The sequence below is a fragment of the Plectropomus leopardus genome, chromosome 18, assembly GCF_008729295.1.
Source record: "Plectropomus leopardus isolate mb chromosome 18, YSFRI_Pleo_2.0, whole genome shotgun sequence".
NCBI lineage: Eukaryota > Metazoa > Chordata > Actinopteri > Perciformes > Serranidae > Plectropomus > Plectropomus leopardus.
In genome coordinates, this window is record NC_056480.1 from 15,916,668 (window position 1) to 15,935,228 (window position 18,561).

The following is an 18,561-nucleotide window of genomic DNA, read 5'->3' on the forward strand; positions in this document are numbered from 1 at the left end:
TTTTTTTCTCATTTAGATACTTAAAAGGAATACTTCACTCACAGTTTGATCATTTGTATATTAGTTAGACATGCTGTGTTATCTTAAATTTGTAAAGAAACATTTTTCTCACATGCCTCAATGAAAAATGACAAACATATTGATTTATTGATCAGCTGGAGAAAATTGTTGATTGGTGATTTTAAATTGACCGTGGGTGTGAATATGAGTGTGAATGGCTGTCTGTCTGTCATGTGTGTTTACAAACTCTAACAGAACTCATGCAGTATAATCCAAATCTTATTAGTCCGACTGTATTTTTCACATTGATGTTCTGGTACTTTTTCCTAAAGTGGAAAATGACATGTGTTCTGAGTACTTTTTTCACCACTGTCCTTGCCACGCGTCTAATCTGAAACACCCTAACCCAGAAACCTCTCTTTTACATATCCATACAATAATCTTATCTGACATTGTGCCAGAACCAGGCTTAAAGGCAACTGTCTCTCCTCAGGTTTCTCTTTTTCTGGGGTGTGGACATCCTCTTCGGCCTCTTAATGTAGCAGCACAGGTGTCAGATATTGGCTGAGAAAAACGTAGCCTCAAGTTACGGTAGTTTTGATGTATGTATACAAATCAGAAAATCTTTGACAAAAGAGGTTCATGAGTGAATGCAGGGAACTCCAGATTTGAGATGAGATTGTGAGCCTGGGATCAGATGTGAGATGTGCCCTCCTTACTAAGTAGATTGAAAAATAGATGGGTTTTGTTTTGTGGGGAGAAAGAAAAGAAATGTCTTGAGCTTTAGCTTGAGATAAGGACGAGAGGACGGAATTTAAGACAAAAGTTAGAAGGTGGAAACACTGGGTTAGAGGAGAGCACGGTATGTCGTGGCATTTTTGTATTTGCTTGTATTAGGATGGCATGACTGCAGTTTGTGAGCAATGACTACATTGTGTGCATGAATGTGGCTGTGTACATACTGCACATACAATATTAGCTTTGACAAACTTTGTGCGTAAAATGAACGTACAGCCATATCTTCAAACAGCCATGCCCAATTCTTGTATGGCACCCGAGGGCATCGTAAAAACCATTAAGTTAAAATGTCGGCACAGTGTTGCAGCAAGGGAGTCTTAAAGCCTAAATGCATTACTGTATGCTATACAGGCATGTGGCCAGATCTGATTAGAGTTTAACCAAGACTGTTAATTTTGAAACTTAAGAACACAGAGGCACAAAACCAGATTCATAGCCTGCAGGTACTAACAGTTCTTAATGTTTCTCTAATTTCTTTGTTTTATGTATTTTTCTTTCATTTTGGCTTTAAATGTACACTACATGTATGTTAAAGCACCCATGTGTGCAATGTCAGAAATATCTCTGCCAACTCCTAGTGGTAGTAGAAAGAAGGACATCTGACCCAGAGGGCACAGAGAATAAAAGGTAGGGAGCAAAACAACGACTGCAGCAAATCACGCTGTCATTGTCTCATTTTCCCACAAAAAAATGGATGCAATCAGAATAATTTGGTTTAGTTGTTCCACACACAGGTGCTTTTACCACTGCTTGTCCCATTATCTCTTACAGCTTAATAAAGCTTAGTGATATCCTTGCCTTGTACTTTAATATGGTGGTTTTCAAACATTTTTAAAATTATTTACCCCCTTTGAAATCTTTTTTTTAGCCAAGTACCTCTTGACCAGTACAAAACATTTTTGGTAAAACACACAGTGAACAAAAACAAACATGAATACATTTGTTGTGGCAGTTGACAATTTACAGCAGTTAAGGATTGCATTGAAAGTAGGAGCATGAACTATTAAATGTGGTTTATTGAATTTACAATTACATTTTTAATTGAACTTATTATAGTATAATTAGTTTAGAAATTATACAGGACTGATATTTTTAAAGTAACTTCTTTTTTTTTTAAACCTCAGTACCTTTGCAGTACCCCAAAGTACCCTCAGGGGTACCTGTACACCCATTTGAGAAACTTTGCTTTAAAGCTGGGGATGGTAGAAATCTTGAAAAGGCATAAAAACAGCAGAATTTAAAAATACACCTCTCTCCTGCAGCTTTCTACTAATTTTAATTATTTACGAGATTAAAGTCATTAGTTACGAGAAAAAACTCATTATTAACGAGAAAAAAGTCATTATTAATGAGAAAAAAAGTCATTATTTACGAGATTAAACTCATTATTAACGAGAAAAAAAGTCATTATTAACGAGATCAAACTCATTATACGAGATTAAACTCATTATTAACGAGAAAAAAGTCATTATTAACGAGAAAAAACTCATTATTAACGAGAAAAAGTCATTATTAATGAGAAAAAAGTCATTATTTACGAGATTAAACTCATTATTAACGAGAAAAAAGTCATTATTAATGAGAAAAAAGTCATTATTTACGAGATTAAACTCATTATTAACGAGAAAAAAGTCATTATTAACGAGAAAAAAGTCATTATTAACGAGATCAAACTCATTATTAACGAGAAAAATGTCATTATTTATGAGAATAAAGTCATAATATTCAAACCAGCTGCTTTTGGAGATACTTGTTAACATGAGGGCTACGGAGGATTTGTTTCTTGAGACACAACGAAACCCCTCTGAATAGCCCGTAGATGCATCCAACTATAACCCTGCAGTTGACCAGTTCAGCCATTTCCCCCTCCAGAAAAGCAGCAACATCCTCCAAGTCCAACTGGTTCTTTCGCCGGAAAAGATGCAATTTCTTGCATATTCTTTTTAAAGTCCTGATACTTATGATAATGTGATGCTGATGTGCCAAAAGATTAAGTATCTCCTTGTTTGTGAAACCTATCCTAAAATACAACTCAACCAAATCCTCCGTAGCCCTCATGTTAACAAGTGTCTCCAAAAGCAGCAGGTTTGAATATTATGACTTTATTCTCATAAATAATGACTTTTTTTCTCGTTAATAATGAGTTTAATCTCGTTAATAATGACTTTTTTCTCATTAATAATGACTTTTTTCTCGTTAATAATGAGTTTAATCTCGTAAATAATGACTTTTTTCTCATTAATATTGACTTTTTTCTCGTTAATAATAATGAGTTTAATCTCGTAATGAAATTAATAATGACTTTTTTCTCATTAATAATGAGTTTTTTCTTGTTAATAATGACTTTTTTTCTCGTTAATAATGAGTTTAATCTCGTAAATAATGACTTTATTCTCATTAATAATGACTTTTTTTCTCGTTAATAATGAGTTTTTTCTTGTTAATAATGAGTTTTTTCTCGTTAATAATGACTTTAATCTCGTAAATAATTAGATTTAATAATTAGATGCTAGATTTTCTGAAGCCTTGAAAGGAGCCACAGGGAGGCGTAGAAGTCTAGTTTTCTCTCAGTCCATTTAAATTACAATATACTCAAAGTTTACTGAGTGATTTTTGCCCAGTGACACAAACATGAAACTGCTTACCCCAGCTTTAATACTTTCCTTCACTGAAAACATGACTGTGAAATGATGTGATAATCTGTAATCTTTCATCTAACTCGTCTTTTGGAAGCAATTATAATGTAAGAACTTTTGATTAAACAGGGTAGTACAAACAACTTTCTTACTTTACAACTTTAACTTTTCTTGAAAGAGTCGTCCACACTTTTATCTTGCCAAGGCACCGTCTGTGCCAATTAATCCAAAATGCAGAGGAAGAACTCATTACACTCCATTAGCCTCTAAACTGGTTGCATGTAAATGTAATAATACAGTTTAAGGTTGTAATGATAGACTTAAAGGATAAAGTGTAGTCTGGGGTTTGACTGTTTAGCCTTTACAAGGTCAAGCTCCCTTTTTGTACTTCTAACTGTTCATTCTGGTTTTTTTTTTTAATATCCACTGTTTTGTGTAATAGTCTTATTTATCTCAATTAAGGTGCTTTGTTTTCTTGTCGTTTTTGACAATAATTTGGTCTTAATTGTGCTGAAAGGCACTTTGTAACTTGTTTTTAAAAAAGTGCCATAAAAAATAAAGGTGTAATGCAGGTTTCATTAAGCCTCTGTGTGAGGTAACAGTGTGAGCAAGAATGACTCACTTTGACTGTCACTTCACTACAAACTTAACTTTGAAGCACACACACATACACACAAAATGTGTGTTTGCAGCGGTGATCAGGCTTAAATGATGCATTAAGCACTTAATTACTCAGGTGAAGCATCACTGTGCGTTGGCTGTCTGTTTTAATTTTATTAGCTCACTCTTTTTTATGGAAGTATATCTCTGTGTCTCATGCTGCCTCACCTCAGGGACATGACTCACGTTTATTTACGTCTGTGTTTAGTGTGAGTGCATGTAGGCACATACTGTACAGTTTGTGTGCTCATTTGAAGCCACTGAGGTGATATATGATTCACAGCAGTCGGCCTCAGAGCACCTGATGACCTCACTTTGTCTAAATGACATAACGGCTGTAACAGCTGCTTCACTGTTGTGGAGAATCTGAGTAGGAGGCACAGTGCTTGACTTTTGGTGTTTAGCCCTATGCTGCAGCACTGATGGTAATGGGATTGACCTAGATTACAGTTTGCTTTTGCCTGCATATGTGTGTGTGTGTTTGCCTCTGTGTGTGTGTGTGTGAATGAATGTACTCCAGGTTTGTTGTTATTTGCTAGAGGTGTCTACTTGCAACATGATGCGTGTAATTGAAAAATTTTGGGTGTAATCCCATTTGTGGATTTACAGAGTAGAGTTTGCAAACTGGGATTTTATGAGTACTTTAGGCAGTGTTCAAAATGATTACATCAGAATCGCCCCAACCATTGTTTGTGTAGCTTGTCATCACTCAACCTAACAATAGCTGTAGTCCTTATGAACAAAAGAAGGTATAACTTTCAGTGGTAACACTGTCCTGGCATGCCGAGCCAACTAACTTGTGTGCGTCAAAGTTTGGTTGTGTCCCACTTTCTTGGGGGAAGAACAAATTGGGTATGAGGCTGTTTTAAGTGAATAGTTAAGTTGCACCGAAAAACTCACCAATTTCACTTGCAGGGGTGTTATTACTGTGCTGTAATGAACTGTCATCTTTAGAATAAAATGCCTTTAGTAAATATTTTAGAAGATACCATACTTCGTCCTGGTGAACCTCTATTTGTGCATTTGACAGATTTATCGACCCCCCCCCCCCCCCACACACACACACACACACACAAAAAATTAATTTATGAATTTTCACCAATACAACTTTAGCAATAAATAAACAAATAATATAAAATAATCAGTGAAAGAAAAATAAATAAAAACAGAAAAATATATTATTATAATATGTAAAGTAATTATCCAAATAATGTAAAGTAATCATAGTGAGAGAAAAATAAACAAAAACATAAAAATATATAATTGTAGATAAATACATAATAATGAATACATAAATATGCAAGTATCCAAAAAATATATAGTAGTAATAATCATAGTAAAAGAAAAATGAACAAGAATGAATAACATGTAAATAAATAAATACAATAAATATACAAATAATATAAAATAATCATAGTTAAAGAAAAATGAATAAAATGTATAATAAAAAAGTAAATACACATACAAATAACGTTTAATAATCACAGTTTAACAAAAAAAAGATAAAATAAATGATATGTTGTAAGGGGTTCAGAACAATAAACCCTTTCATTTAGGGGACTGATATGCATAAATACAAGTGCAAGAGGAAGACAAAAAAATAAATAAATAAAGTAAATCTGACCACTTAGACGTATCAGGGATCTTTCCAGAGTATTTCACATGGAGTGCTCCTGGATGCATACATATGTACCGAAGACCTTACTCAGCCATGAAGTTATTGGAGCCTAAAGCAATGCAGCTGAGGAAAGGCCAATGACAACTTGTCAGCTGACTCTTAATCGCTGTACGCGCTATTTTAAAACATTATTCTCAGAATATTGTATTCTTGTATTTGAAGAACATTCACGTGCTTTTCGGCACTCTTTCCAGGCTGAATGAGGAAGTTGAACTTTCAGCTGTTTGTGAAATGCTTTTTATGTATTGGAGCAAGGCGGTATACTGTCCACATGAGGGCGCTATGTTGCAACAGATTGGTCTGCTCATTGTATTTTGACTTCCATGCAGGTCGTGCCCTAATCTCACCATGAGATGGCGCTAAAAGGTCGCCTTCTTCCGTGGTCATGCAGCTGTGCGCGTGCTGACAGGAAACTGTGTGCGCTGGATACAGCAGCAGCGTGGAGAGGCTGACAGTCAACACAACAATGAAAGTGAGACATGCATCTCCGGAAGCAATTACTGATGTTTTGTTTCAGTTATATTTATTAACGGATTTGCAAGTGCAGGTCCTGGGCATGAATTGTTTTTGGTTTAGGGTGAAAGGAGGAAGAAATACTGTTCCTTAGTCTGTTTTGTATAATGCCTGGACTGACAATCTTTTTTTGTTCTATTCACAAGTTTTCTGCACTGTGAAGAAGTACTAGTAACCGAAATGTACTATTCAAAATACATACCGAACTCCTTTAATGAATTTACTTGCTATAGAGTGCAGTATGTTATAACATGAAACAGGGTGAGGGGCAATAATGACATATACATATTATTTTACATGTGCATTGCTTTGGCTTTTATTGTTCTTATTGCTTAATTATTCTATGACTTACTTTTTTTGATGCTGCGATAAAACAAAGAAAGCTCAGTTCCTCAAAAAACCAAAGCAAAAGAGAAAAATGTAGAAAACAAAATGCAAAAAAAAGTTGTATTTCTAACTTGTGATGTCACCGTGATACTCCCCTATTTGATCCCAGTTGTTGTTGGGAGTGATTGATGCCTCCCACCATTGCGCGCTGTGGAGAGATGATCATTGAATACAACGCCATAATAATGGCATCGCTGACAGGGAGTCTCACTCCCTCCCGCTTGTCCCTCGCTATTACCTGAACCGCACCTGTGGGCTTCATCTTCTCTTGTCATTTACACACGCAACAGAAGCTCCAGACACGCGGGCTCGCGCATCACGTGCACTCTCCAGCGCCCGGGGGGATCGCATTGTGCTGAGTTGACCGGATAGCTCCTTGTTCATATAGGTTCCGCGGCTTAAATGGGAGCGCCTCACACATTTGGACGACTTGCGCCTTCTCTTCAGTAACTTTTGATGGGGACTTCGATACCAGGCAGGGAAAATGCCTGTGATGAAGGGATTATTAGCGCCGCAGAACACGTTTCTGGACACTATAGCCACACGGTTTGATGGCACTCGTAAGTTTGCTTTCAATTGTTTTTTAAACACTAGGATCTTTATAGTAGCTATAGTAGCTTTTGGTGTAAGTTTCGGCTTGTATCCTCTGGTTTGCAACAAAGGAAAATTCCAGCCCATTGTACGGAAATCACTGAGCTGATTAAAAGCCTAACACCTGCAAAAAAAAAAAAATAATAAAGAATATGGACGATTTGTCGTCCTTGATGCAAACGGTCTTTTAATTAAATGTAGACATTAGGGCACCAGATATCCGAGGCCCGTTTGTTTTTTCTGAGCTGAACTTCAAGGTAACTCCACATTGTTTCGTGTCTCAGGAGCAGATAGAGAAGGAATCGCTCCCGCAGCAATTAGCAGGCTGAGGCTGTCGCTGTTCGCGGTGCTGAAAGCTCAGCAGCACCACAGACAGCGACGAAGGGTTAACCAGGCGCTCATGCATGCAGGCTCCCAGCTCCACGCCATCCATTTGCACAACTTGTTTACAACTTGCAGCCTGTGTGATCTATTTGATACATATATATTCATGAACACACCTGAATAAATCCAACTTTTCTGAGATTTCTGAACACATGATTCCCCCCACAGTGAAGTTAACCTTTATTATCTTTGCTCTTTGGCCCGGCAAGTCCTGCAGACGAGTGCGATCTTCCTCCCGCCGGTCTGAAACCAGCAGTCGCATTTATCAAAATTAATTGGTCGGCAGCGGCATTACAGCAAGTCTTTCTCCGGGCACACACTGAGGCATTTGTGAAATGACGTCTTTTGTCTGAACTCTCGCCTCTTTATCTTCTTTTTTTTCATAATGATCATTCTGCATATCTCTTGGTGGATTCTTGGAAATCAGAAATGTTTTACAGCTGTTGTTTCGTTGAGCTTCCTTGTTCTCATTCTCCTGGTTTATCTTTGTCTTGTTGCTCAGTTTCAACTCATGTTCAGGCTTTAACGAGTTACATCCTAGTGCCATTGTTTGTTTAGGCAGCCTGTGCACACCCTTGGGCATGTATTTGTGAATGGTATATTTGGTTTGTCTTCACTGCACTTCAGATATAAGCATAGGCGTAGATTTCAGGGGGGACTCAGGAAGGGGCGCAGCCCCAAATTCTGGGCCCCCAGCTTTCCCTCTCTTTACCCATCTGTCTCATTCATCTTTGCATTTCTTTTTCTCCACAAAGTCAGATTGCTTTCTCGCCCTTTCCTTTGTCCTTTATTTTTTTCGACGCCCAATTTCTCTTTTTTAGAGAAAGGCGTGACAGTGTATGTTAGTTGTATGTTGGTGCTCCAGCAGCAAAAGCAGTCATTCACCCAGCTCTATCTGCATTTAGAGATGATTCCTAGTGCAGGGGCGGATTAAATCATTTGGCACCTTTAAGGGGAGAAAGAGGTCTCAGAGCGCTTCCACTGTTTTTTAGATATAAAGTTCAGTCTTTTAACCAAGTATTCAGCCAGTGTTGATTTAGTTATGCCACTAATTACTTAGAAAAAATAGTAATAAAAAAAGTCAAACAAAACCAAATTTTTTTAATCCAGTTTTTTTTGGGGGGGGGGGGTAGTAGACTTGCAACCAACTATTACTTTAACTATCTATTTTTCCCCAAAAACTGATTATTTGTTCTGACTGGAAACTGTGAAAAATGGCCATCACAGTTTCTTCAAGATCACGCTCAAAATGACCAAATGTTTATTCCAATGAACTGTGCAACATCTAAAGAGATGAGGAAAAACTACAGATTTTCACATTTAAGACAGCGAAACCAGAACATTTTTGCTAACTGATTAATTGATTAATCGTCTAACATTTGCAGCTTTATGTATCAGGGTATCATAGTGCATCATATTAGAGTGGCATCAGTAAAGTATTTGTTGGAGACTAATTGTCTATTTGTCAAAAACGCACACTAGCAGTAGCTTTTGTGTCATTATAGGTGTTTCAAAATTTGCAGAATGAATGCCACTACAGCCTCTTTAAATGCACTCCTGTCTGTGTAACATTAATACTTACCACTTACTGTTAAAATCCTTATCATAGACATTAGTGAGTGTCTCATTCCAACCCAAACTCACCACCCGACCCCACTCGTACCCTCCACTTTGGGACATTCTACATTTTGTCTGGTATGTTCACACCACTCAGTGAAGCGCTATAATAACTACAGACATCCGTCCTTATTTTACTTCCTGTATCTGCAGGTTGAGCACCACTGTATGAGTAAGAGCAGGGCTATATGTCGAGTGGCAACAAACATTCAGCTGCCTGGGCAGGAGCTCTTGTTCGAACACAAGGGAATAGGAGTGGTACTGTACAGCACAAATGGATTGTCCTTGAGCTGCGAGGTAGAGGAAATTAACGATGGATTTCAACTGCAAGATGGGGCAGACTGGAGGCAGTGGAGCTTGACTGGACAAATTGGTTCTGATGGCCTGGCCTGGAGTAAATATAAGGGAAGTGCTGGGTTCACTGCTATGTGATCCCCTTTTACGTCATCCAAAGCCTGGGCGGGCAGGTCGGATATGGAAACAGTGTATGATAAATGGATAACTGTGAAAGCAGCAAGTCTTTAACTAGATTTGTACCCCTAGAAAAGTTTTTTTTTATGTGTTCAGGTGGCCTTTAAAATGGATTAAACTATTTCAGTGCTCATAAAAATAGATTTTCCTCATGTTCACACCATTTAAATAAATTGATGTGTTTCAGGCATAACCTAGTGGTTACAGAGATGGTTAATAATTGGAAACTTTCAGGATAAATTTAATTTACAGCTGTGAGGAGACACCAGATAGATGCCTACTCATTTAAACAGCTTAGTTTAGAGTACATGTAACATTTTGAAGGCTTTAAATCATTTTCAGTAATCTCACAGCTCAGTTCATGACTTTTCAAAAGACCAACAGTGTGTGTGTGTGTGTGTTTTTTTACTGTGTGCTCTGTGGACTTATTGGTTGACAGACACAAACACCTCTGATCACAGTGTAAGGATCAGTGTGTCCCTGTTTGCCCGTAGTGTAGCTGAAATAACAGAATCTGTCTGTAGCTCTGTGCTGTGATGACTGTGAGAGAGCGCTGTGACACCTTCTGTCATCAGTGTGTTATCCAGGTAACAAACCTTACCACCTGTCCGTCACTGGAGCAGGGTTTAGTGGTGTGCTGCTCATTACAGTCGCACATTGTCACATTGCACATAGGGTAGTAATTTGAAATGTGTGTACACTCAGGGCTGCAGCTACATATTTATTTCATTCATTATTTTATAGATTAATTGTTCTCAGACAAAACCCAAAGTTTTTTTAGCTAATATAAAAGACCAAGAAAACCAGTTTGTTTTCACAGCTGAGAAAATGAAACCTGAGAATGTTTTGGCATTTTACTTAAAGAGTGACTAAATAATTGCCTATTAATTAAGGAAGTGACGAATAGTTGCAGCTCTGTATACATTTTTTTTGAGAAACACAGCATGACCTTAAATATATTACAAGACATACAATATGAATATTTGGTATATGGCTTAAAATGAATTCCATATGTAATATGTATAGAATTCTTGACACCTTTTCATCCAAGTATGGAAGCATACATTTCTACTTAAAGGAGCAGTGTAAGATTTAATGGCATGTAGTGGTGAGGATTGCAGATTGCAACCAGCTGAAACTTCTCCCTGTTCGAATCCCTTCGGTGTTTATTATTTTGTGTTTTTTTTTCTGGGAGTCCAGTTATCTGGAGCGGTCTTTTCTTCTCCATAACAAACAAACCCGGCAATTAAAACCTGTAAAAACACTGAATAAAGAAGTTTCACGTTACAAATCAGTGCTTTTTGCTTATGCTATGCAGCACTTCACAGAGGGGTTGCTAGCCCAGCACCTGCTAATGTGTGCGCACCTTTTTTCTCTGATAACTTAAGACATTCAGGAAGTTTTTAACAGGAGCTGCATTCTCCGTAGAGGTTTCTAATTCTCAAAAACAAAAGGACTAGGTAATTCAAGTCATTTTCTGACACTCTTGTTGCAGAGGGGCTGCTTACTATGGTTGCTGTGATCGGCCCTCTCTTGAGTTAATGTTTGGTTTGTCTGTTCTGGGATACAGTAGAAACATAGCGGTACAACATGGCAATCTCCGGGAGCGTGAATGGTAATACTCAAGTACAAATTTGTCAAAATTGTACTTAAGCACATCACCTGAGTGAATGTAGTTAGTTTTATTCCACCACTGTCTATCACTAAATCATCCATACATTTCTCTAAATAGCAAACTGTGACTTGATACCGCTGAAGTATTTGCAGTTAAGTCACCAGTTCAGAATATTTGCTTGACTTGATTTTTCATCCACCAGTGATGGCCTTCGTTGGGGCGATGGAGACCACATTATGTCGTCCTTCTGCCAAATTAAGCAGACGGTTTGGTGGTTGAGTTGTAGCAGAGGGCTATGTAAAGTCTCCCAGTGTGAGCTGCGTGCTCCCCATCCTGCACCATTCTTCCAGATTGCTATTTTCTAGCTCTGAGCACACACGAGTTCCACCTCCACTAGGCAGGTAATTACTGTCACAATCACTGATGCCAGGACTTGGAACAGCTGTGTGTTGAGTTGGTATGTTTAAGTGTGTATGTGAATGAAAGAGAGAAAGAAAGAGAGGGAATGGGGTGTTGGGTGGAAGGACCTGTATGTGTGTAAGAAAGACACGGAGGAGGAAGAGCAAGAAGAAAAAGAAAAGTGCAGCATTTCAGCACTTTGCTGGTTTGTGTCACAGAACTTTATGGTGAGTGTGTAGCTCTCTCTCTGTGTGTGTGTGTGTGTGTGTGTGTGTGTGCTCAGCTGTCTCTGTCTTTGAGTATAAGGGCAGTAAAGCAGAAGTTTCCTCTCCATTGATTAACTTTCTTTAAGAGCAGCACATCTAATTAAGCTGTTAAAAAGTGGCTGTGGGATCCCACACTGTGATTATACCACTTGCTGCCAGGTGAGTGTTTAAAACTCATCTGGGTATCGCACACAATAGGCGGAAGCCGTCACTATCAGATCCTGCTGTCTCAGAGAAGACAGAGGATATATTGTTGCTGTCCCGATGGCTCTGTCTCACTAGCAGCCTTATGACCCACAGGAAGACCCGGGGAGCTAATTACTGAGTGTAAAAGACCACAGACCACATGCTGACGCACATATGCTTCAGTGAGGTTTGTTTAAGTATAGATAACCTCAGTTGTTTGTTAGGAAAAGCTGGGATTACATATGTCATACAGTTTTAAAAACTCTTTAATTTCCCTTAATAGACGCTAAGCATGTGGTTATTTTACAATCCGATTATGCCACGTTGTGAAAAGGCAGGTCTTGTGTTGTTGCCATTTCAAGAATGACTGTGAAAGACGAAATGAGTGCAGTTATGAGACTGTGAGGCAGTAATCAATCATCATTGACTGTAGTGCTGCAGGGTGCAGAGGGGCTCTCACTTACTGGCAGTGGATTGGCACTGCTGTTCCCATTTTCTCCAAAGCCCACTTAATATCAAGACTGTTTTATTTCAGGGTAAAAATAAACAGAATGGATGGAGCTGTGCTGTATCCCAGTGGAAGATGTAGATACAGAGGATCTTTTCACAGAAATCGTATACTGCCTGAGTGCTCAGTTGCACCAGAAAGTAAAGAAATTTGTTCAAGCATTTTTGTGAAATAAAAGGTGTTGTGACAGTAGTAACTACTGGTGTTACTTAAGCTATGGCTGGTTATAGGTCATCAGTAACAGCAAGCTATGCTGCTAGCCACAGCCAAAATACTTAACCAAGCTAACTGGCATGGTCTACTACCAGCTAGCTATCAGTTGGCAATGAAGGGCTATCTCTTAGTCTGAAAAGTATGGTGAATTTGTAATTGTGGCTACCTGACAAATGACAAGTTTCTACCATGTTGGTGTTGTCGGGTTCTCTGTCAAAATCACCCAGCTCTCCTTCACAGCCTCACCGTCTCCTCGCCAAAATGCCAAACTTAAATGTAAGGTGTATAGCTGCAGCAGCTTCATGACCAGCCCACTATCATTGTATGATCAGCCTCCTTTGCCTATTGGTCTGGCAGCCGAAACCCTGTAGAAATTGTCCAGTAAGTGTCTATGATGTATTGGGTTAACAGAGAGGCAGTTAGGTTTAGGTAAGGATTACATGTCATTACGAAAAAAAGGTAAATCACGTCTTCATGCTTGATAGAGTGAATGGATAAAGTGAATAATTGCTACCTTTGGCTTCATATTTAGTCACTACAAGTGGCGTTGTAGCATTCAACTAACCATGGTGTTAGTCAGTTTGTCTTGTGCCAGTCGTGGGCACAGTTTGTAGGGGGCGTGTCGTGTAGGCTTCAAACAGAAATGTGGCTGCAGTTGTACATGTCTCTGGTTAATCCATAAACCAATGGGTGACGTCACAGTGACTATTTCACCTTCTTATATACAGTCAGTGGCTGGCAAGCCAGCTAGCTTGCACATTAACCAGACAAAAAGTCAATAATGTTCATTCAAAAGACATACAGTAGGCTTTTTGTGACATCAATCGTTACTTAATATTTATTCGATAAAATCAAATCGTGCTGTTATTAAAGCTTGCAATCATTGAGTTTTTTCAAGAGAGGGGGAAGTGCACCAACTCTAAGCACAACAGTGACATATCGCCTTAATCTTGTCATGGTAAACTTCATAGCAAATCTTTACTGACACATACAAAATACACAGAGCAAGACTGGCATTTATTTGAGGCTGTGTTTCAGGTGACCTGACAAATCTTGACTAGTAGCTCTGTTTTGGACAAACTTATATGAGTTTCTGAAGGAGAATAGCTGGTGCATTAGCAAAATGTTTCACCAAAAAACTTTGTCTGCCGTCTGTTTCTGGGCATGTAGCTAGCATATAGCCGAGGGCTTTTGCTACTGGGCTTTTAGCTGCTTCAGTGTATACACTTAAAGAACAATTATGTGCCTCAAGACAACATGTTTTAACTTGTATTAATCAGAAAAGTCGGTTTCCTGCAACATCATCAGTTACACGTCCCGTTAAAAGTAACAAGATCCTCAGCATTTAGCTACTTACTCACTGTAAACCAACACAGCCAAAGGCAGTGCAGAAAATGTAAATTCATGTTCTGAATTAATAGCAACCCAGCAGTATCCACCGGCTGTAACAAGACTTTGACAAAGTATTCTGTTAATAGAATACAGCCACTGTCATCAGAACAGACTCAGCAGGCAGTCGCTGTCCTCGCTCTGAGGTCACTAGACTTGATTGTTACTCCCCACTTAAAGGAGCCGAGCGCCTCGTCAGTTCCACCAAACTTCGGGACTTCTGTATGAGTGCCTCCCCGTTACCATAGACGTTCTGCCTTGTTAAACCGCCTAATTAGCAAGATTCCTCCTCTAATCACCATCTCTAATGGACTGTCCAAAACGATCGACAAACGGGGTTTCACCAGTGGAAGTCTTGGCCAAGTCGGCCATTTTTAAACTCAATTAATTTTTCAAATAAAAGAGAGAGGGAGGCTGTGACAAAAAATTTGAGGAGACAGGCAATGGAAGGTGAAAAAACACTAAGCAAGAGAGGCAGAGAGAGAGAAAAAAAAAGCATAGAGGTGGGCTTGTAAATTACAGGAATGTAATGACTGGTGTAATGTTTCAATTGGTGAGAGCCTTGGGGAGTGTACGATAAAGAGCCACAGAAGTGATTAAGGCTGTGGATTTGTCTAATGATTTTTCAGTTATATGGTGTGAGAGGATTACCTCTGTGTGAGTCTGCACATGCATGTCCTGTGTACATTTATAAATGTGTGTATGCTCTTACGTCAACACAAAACACAGATAACTGATACCTACAATTTGTTGACACAGCACAGGGACTTTGGTGTGTGACATTAATCTCGTAATCCCATGCGTCGACGACTAGATTCAATATACAAGGCAAATTGTACAGTTGTAACCTTGGTTGCTATGGTGTGTGTCAGTGGTTACCATGGCAACTCCAGAGTGACTTTTTTCGTGGTTATGTGACTGCTTTGTTGTGGTTTCTGAGAGGCTGGCATTAATTCTGGCAAAGGTGTGAGGAGGTCTTTCCATCCATCTCTCCACATCCCTGCCAATTTTTACCGCACTCCATCCCCATCTTTCATCATTCCACCTCTCATAGCTCCATCTCACTTACTTTCAACTTTTCACATCACCCTGTCACCCACTGTCCCTTTCCCACCCTCATCTGTCTGCCTCGGTGTATTTCTCAGCCTCACCTTCTCTTGCCCTTACCTGCCCACATCTTTCACTTTCGCACGTTCTTTCTCATCCATTTTTTCCCTCCTGCTGTGTCTCTCTGTTGGTTTCTGCTTCCCTCTCGCTCTTTCTCGCTCTCTCTCTACGTCTCCATTGCTTCCTTGCACTTGCTCAGCCATCATATGATTTGCTGTGCCGTAAATAGCTCAGGGGTTACTCTAGGTGGTGTCACAGGGCTGTCTAGGAGCTGGTGAATGTGCATTTGGAGCATTTCTGGAGTGTGTTTAAAACCACAAATCTGGGACAAAGCAGTGTGTGCACAAGGTAACACGAGCACACACTCACCTCTTCCCCACTATTCCATCTGTTGAGGTGAGTGTAGTAAAGGAATGTACCTGATGGTGCAATTTGTGTCTCAAAATTTCCTCTGACCCACCTACTTAGTATAGCACCGACCTACGAAAGTAAACTCCAACAAGTTCTCCAACCTAAACCACATCACAAGTCGTTTGTCATTGTTTTTGTGTGTTTTCTGATCTAACTCATTATTGTTAAAGTCACAGAGTCTGCAGCCGTGCTTTCAGCTCTGTGATGTTGGATTTAGGTTAAATTCACTAGTCATTAGAAGAGTGACCTGGTTTGTGTTATTCCCCTGTCACTAGTGATACAACACTCTTGGTTCACTATTGTTTGGTTGACTTTTGGTTGTCAGAGTATTTCTCTGAGTTAGAAGTTAACCTAGCTTGTATAAACAAATGTGCAAACACCATACAGAGGCATGATTTTAGATTAACTCCTGCTTGTGAATTGAGTTCACTCATTGCTCTTTAAGAGGGCTTCTAAAAGAAAGATCCATTCACGAATGTACCTATCACTGAAGTTTACACTACAAGACCTACAAAGTTGTCAGATTGCGTTATTTTGCACATTACAAAATCTGCTGTCTTGTAGTCGGGAGTCTTAAAGTTGTTGTGGTTTTCTCGCTACAGACACTACAGGATCTTTCTCTAGGAGGGATCCCTGTGTATGATGCGCAGGTCAATGTACAACCTGGGGGTTAACCAGAGTTTGAACAGGTTCAGATAAGCTTATTCAAAAGTGTCATGGGTTTGACAGGCGGGTCAAAAAGTTACAAAGCAGTGTGCTGCGTACGTTCTTGATAATAACCTACAGAAACATTTAGTCGAGAAGTGATTGATTGTACCGGGTGGTAGCACCAGATAAAACATCAGGGGATCACCAGAGTCAGAGTCACCAGACTTAGGATTTATCCACTGAGGGCCATGAATGTCTAATGGCAGTCCATCTTAATAGTTTTCAAGATATTTCAGTCAAAATCAACAATGTCATGGTGTTGTAGAACTAGAGGAGAAGCCAGGGGATTACTTAAGTTAATGATATTCATCTTCTGGGGGCCATGAACCAAATTTCAAGACAATGCATACAATAGTTGTGATGATATGGTGGACCAACTGACTGACAGACCCACCACTACTGCCATCAAAGATACAGACGCAGACTGTAGAGGGCAGGATGCCAACTGTGATATTAACACTACTTTGCCTTTGCTTCTCAGAAAAAAATCATTATTTTATCACATGGTGTCACTTGTCAGGAAAACGTCTGTCATTTTATGGAGGTGTCTGACCGAACCCCTAATGCTGTTCAAAAACACAAATCTCCGAACCACTTAAAAGGAATGCATTCTGACGGGAGGAAACAGCTGTCTTATGCTGGTGTCTTGATGGTATAATCACACTTGAAATTTATCCTTTATTAATAGTCTGCACATGTTTTACAAACCACTCACTCACCAACAATTACACAGCGCATCAGTTGACTTTTATTGCATAAGAAGGCTCTGCAACCACCTCTCCTTTTTCTTCCATCTTACTCTCCCTGCCCTCTCTACTCTTTTGCCCTCAGTCTCTCTTTCTGTGTCTCTGTTTTTCCTTCTTGGCTCCTCCTCTGGTGTCCCTGTGGGGTTTCTCCAGCAGCTGTCATGCAATAGTGCAAGCATGAGGGGAGATGATCTATGGGCTTCTACACCGGCGCAATTAGCCAAAAGAAATTCAGAATGGAGGTAGAGATACAGCCGAGAAAGGGGAGGTGATGAAGAGGTTGAGACAGAGGAGAGCAGTAGAAAAAAGGAACAAATGGAAGGGGTAGGGGGGGTGAAGTGGTAGATGGTGAGATGAAATCTGAAAAGGAGAGGTGATTCTGACTTTTTTTTTAACAGAGTTTCGGGTGCAGGGGAAAGATAGTAAAAGTTGACGGATGATGCTCTCAAAGATGTCTTGGGGAAGAAGGTAAAGGTGCGCAAAGAGTGAAGGAAATAAATAGTTTGGGGAAAAGAGGGATAGTCTGGTGGAATTTCAAGGGTAGAGATGAGATGAAGAGTAATTAGGTGGAGAGATCCAAACCAGTAGGAGGAACATCGAGAACAGCTGGGATGGAAGGAAGGGGCGAAGGTTGATAGGGGAGGCGGGGAGGGGAGGAGGAGGGATAAAGCTAAGGACAGTGAGAGTGATTGTGAAAAAAAGAGGAATATAGGGATGGGGAGGAAAGAAGGGAGAAAAGATAGAGGGCGGGGGGAGGGCAAAAGGGGGTGTAATGCTGGTGCATTAACAAAGGAAATGAGGGAGCCAGGGAAAGTAGGACAGTAGGATGGAGGAGGAGGAGGGAGAGGTATAGAAAAGGAAGGATGAGTGCATTTGGTGGAAAGGACAAAGCAAAAAAGTCCCCATGGCCATGGAAAACCTGGAAAAGTCATGGAAAAAAAGTCAAGAAAAAAATGATTGTGTCCTTGATTAAAAAGTTAACATTAAAGCCTTTTGTTGCCAAGATTATCAAAAGACAAAGAAATAATAAATCAAACAATTAACAAGGCTCATAAAAACTTAATTTTAAAAGCATTTCTCTATAATATTTAATATGTGTGACTAAGTGAACACCAGCTGAAGTAAAAGTTTGAAACAAGTATCTGTATGTGTTATTATTAAGGAATATAACGCCCAAAACACAGCTAGGCTTCATCAGGACTGTGTATGTTTGGTTTGATCATTGATTTGACTGACGATAAGCAACAATCGTACAGCTGTCATTACACTGACACTTAC

General features: G+C 39.4%; 1 protein-coding gene across 1 annotated transcript in view; it reads left to right on the forward strand.

The window, feature by feature from the left end:
- The first annotated feature begins 7,156 nt into the window (after positions 1-7,156).
- The window catches only part of kcnh8 (potassium voltage-gated channel, subfamily H (eag-related), member 8), a 61,717-nt gene continuing 50,312 nt past the window's right edge, over positions 7,157-18,561 (forward strand). The window contains exon 1 of the mRNA XM_042506559.1: positions 7,157-7,232. Coding sequence (XP_042362493.1) covers positions 7,157-7,232 — 76 coding nt within the window. The remainder of the gene's footprint in view (positions 7,233-18,561) is intronic.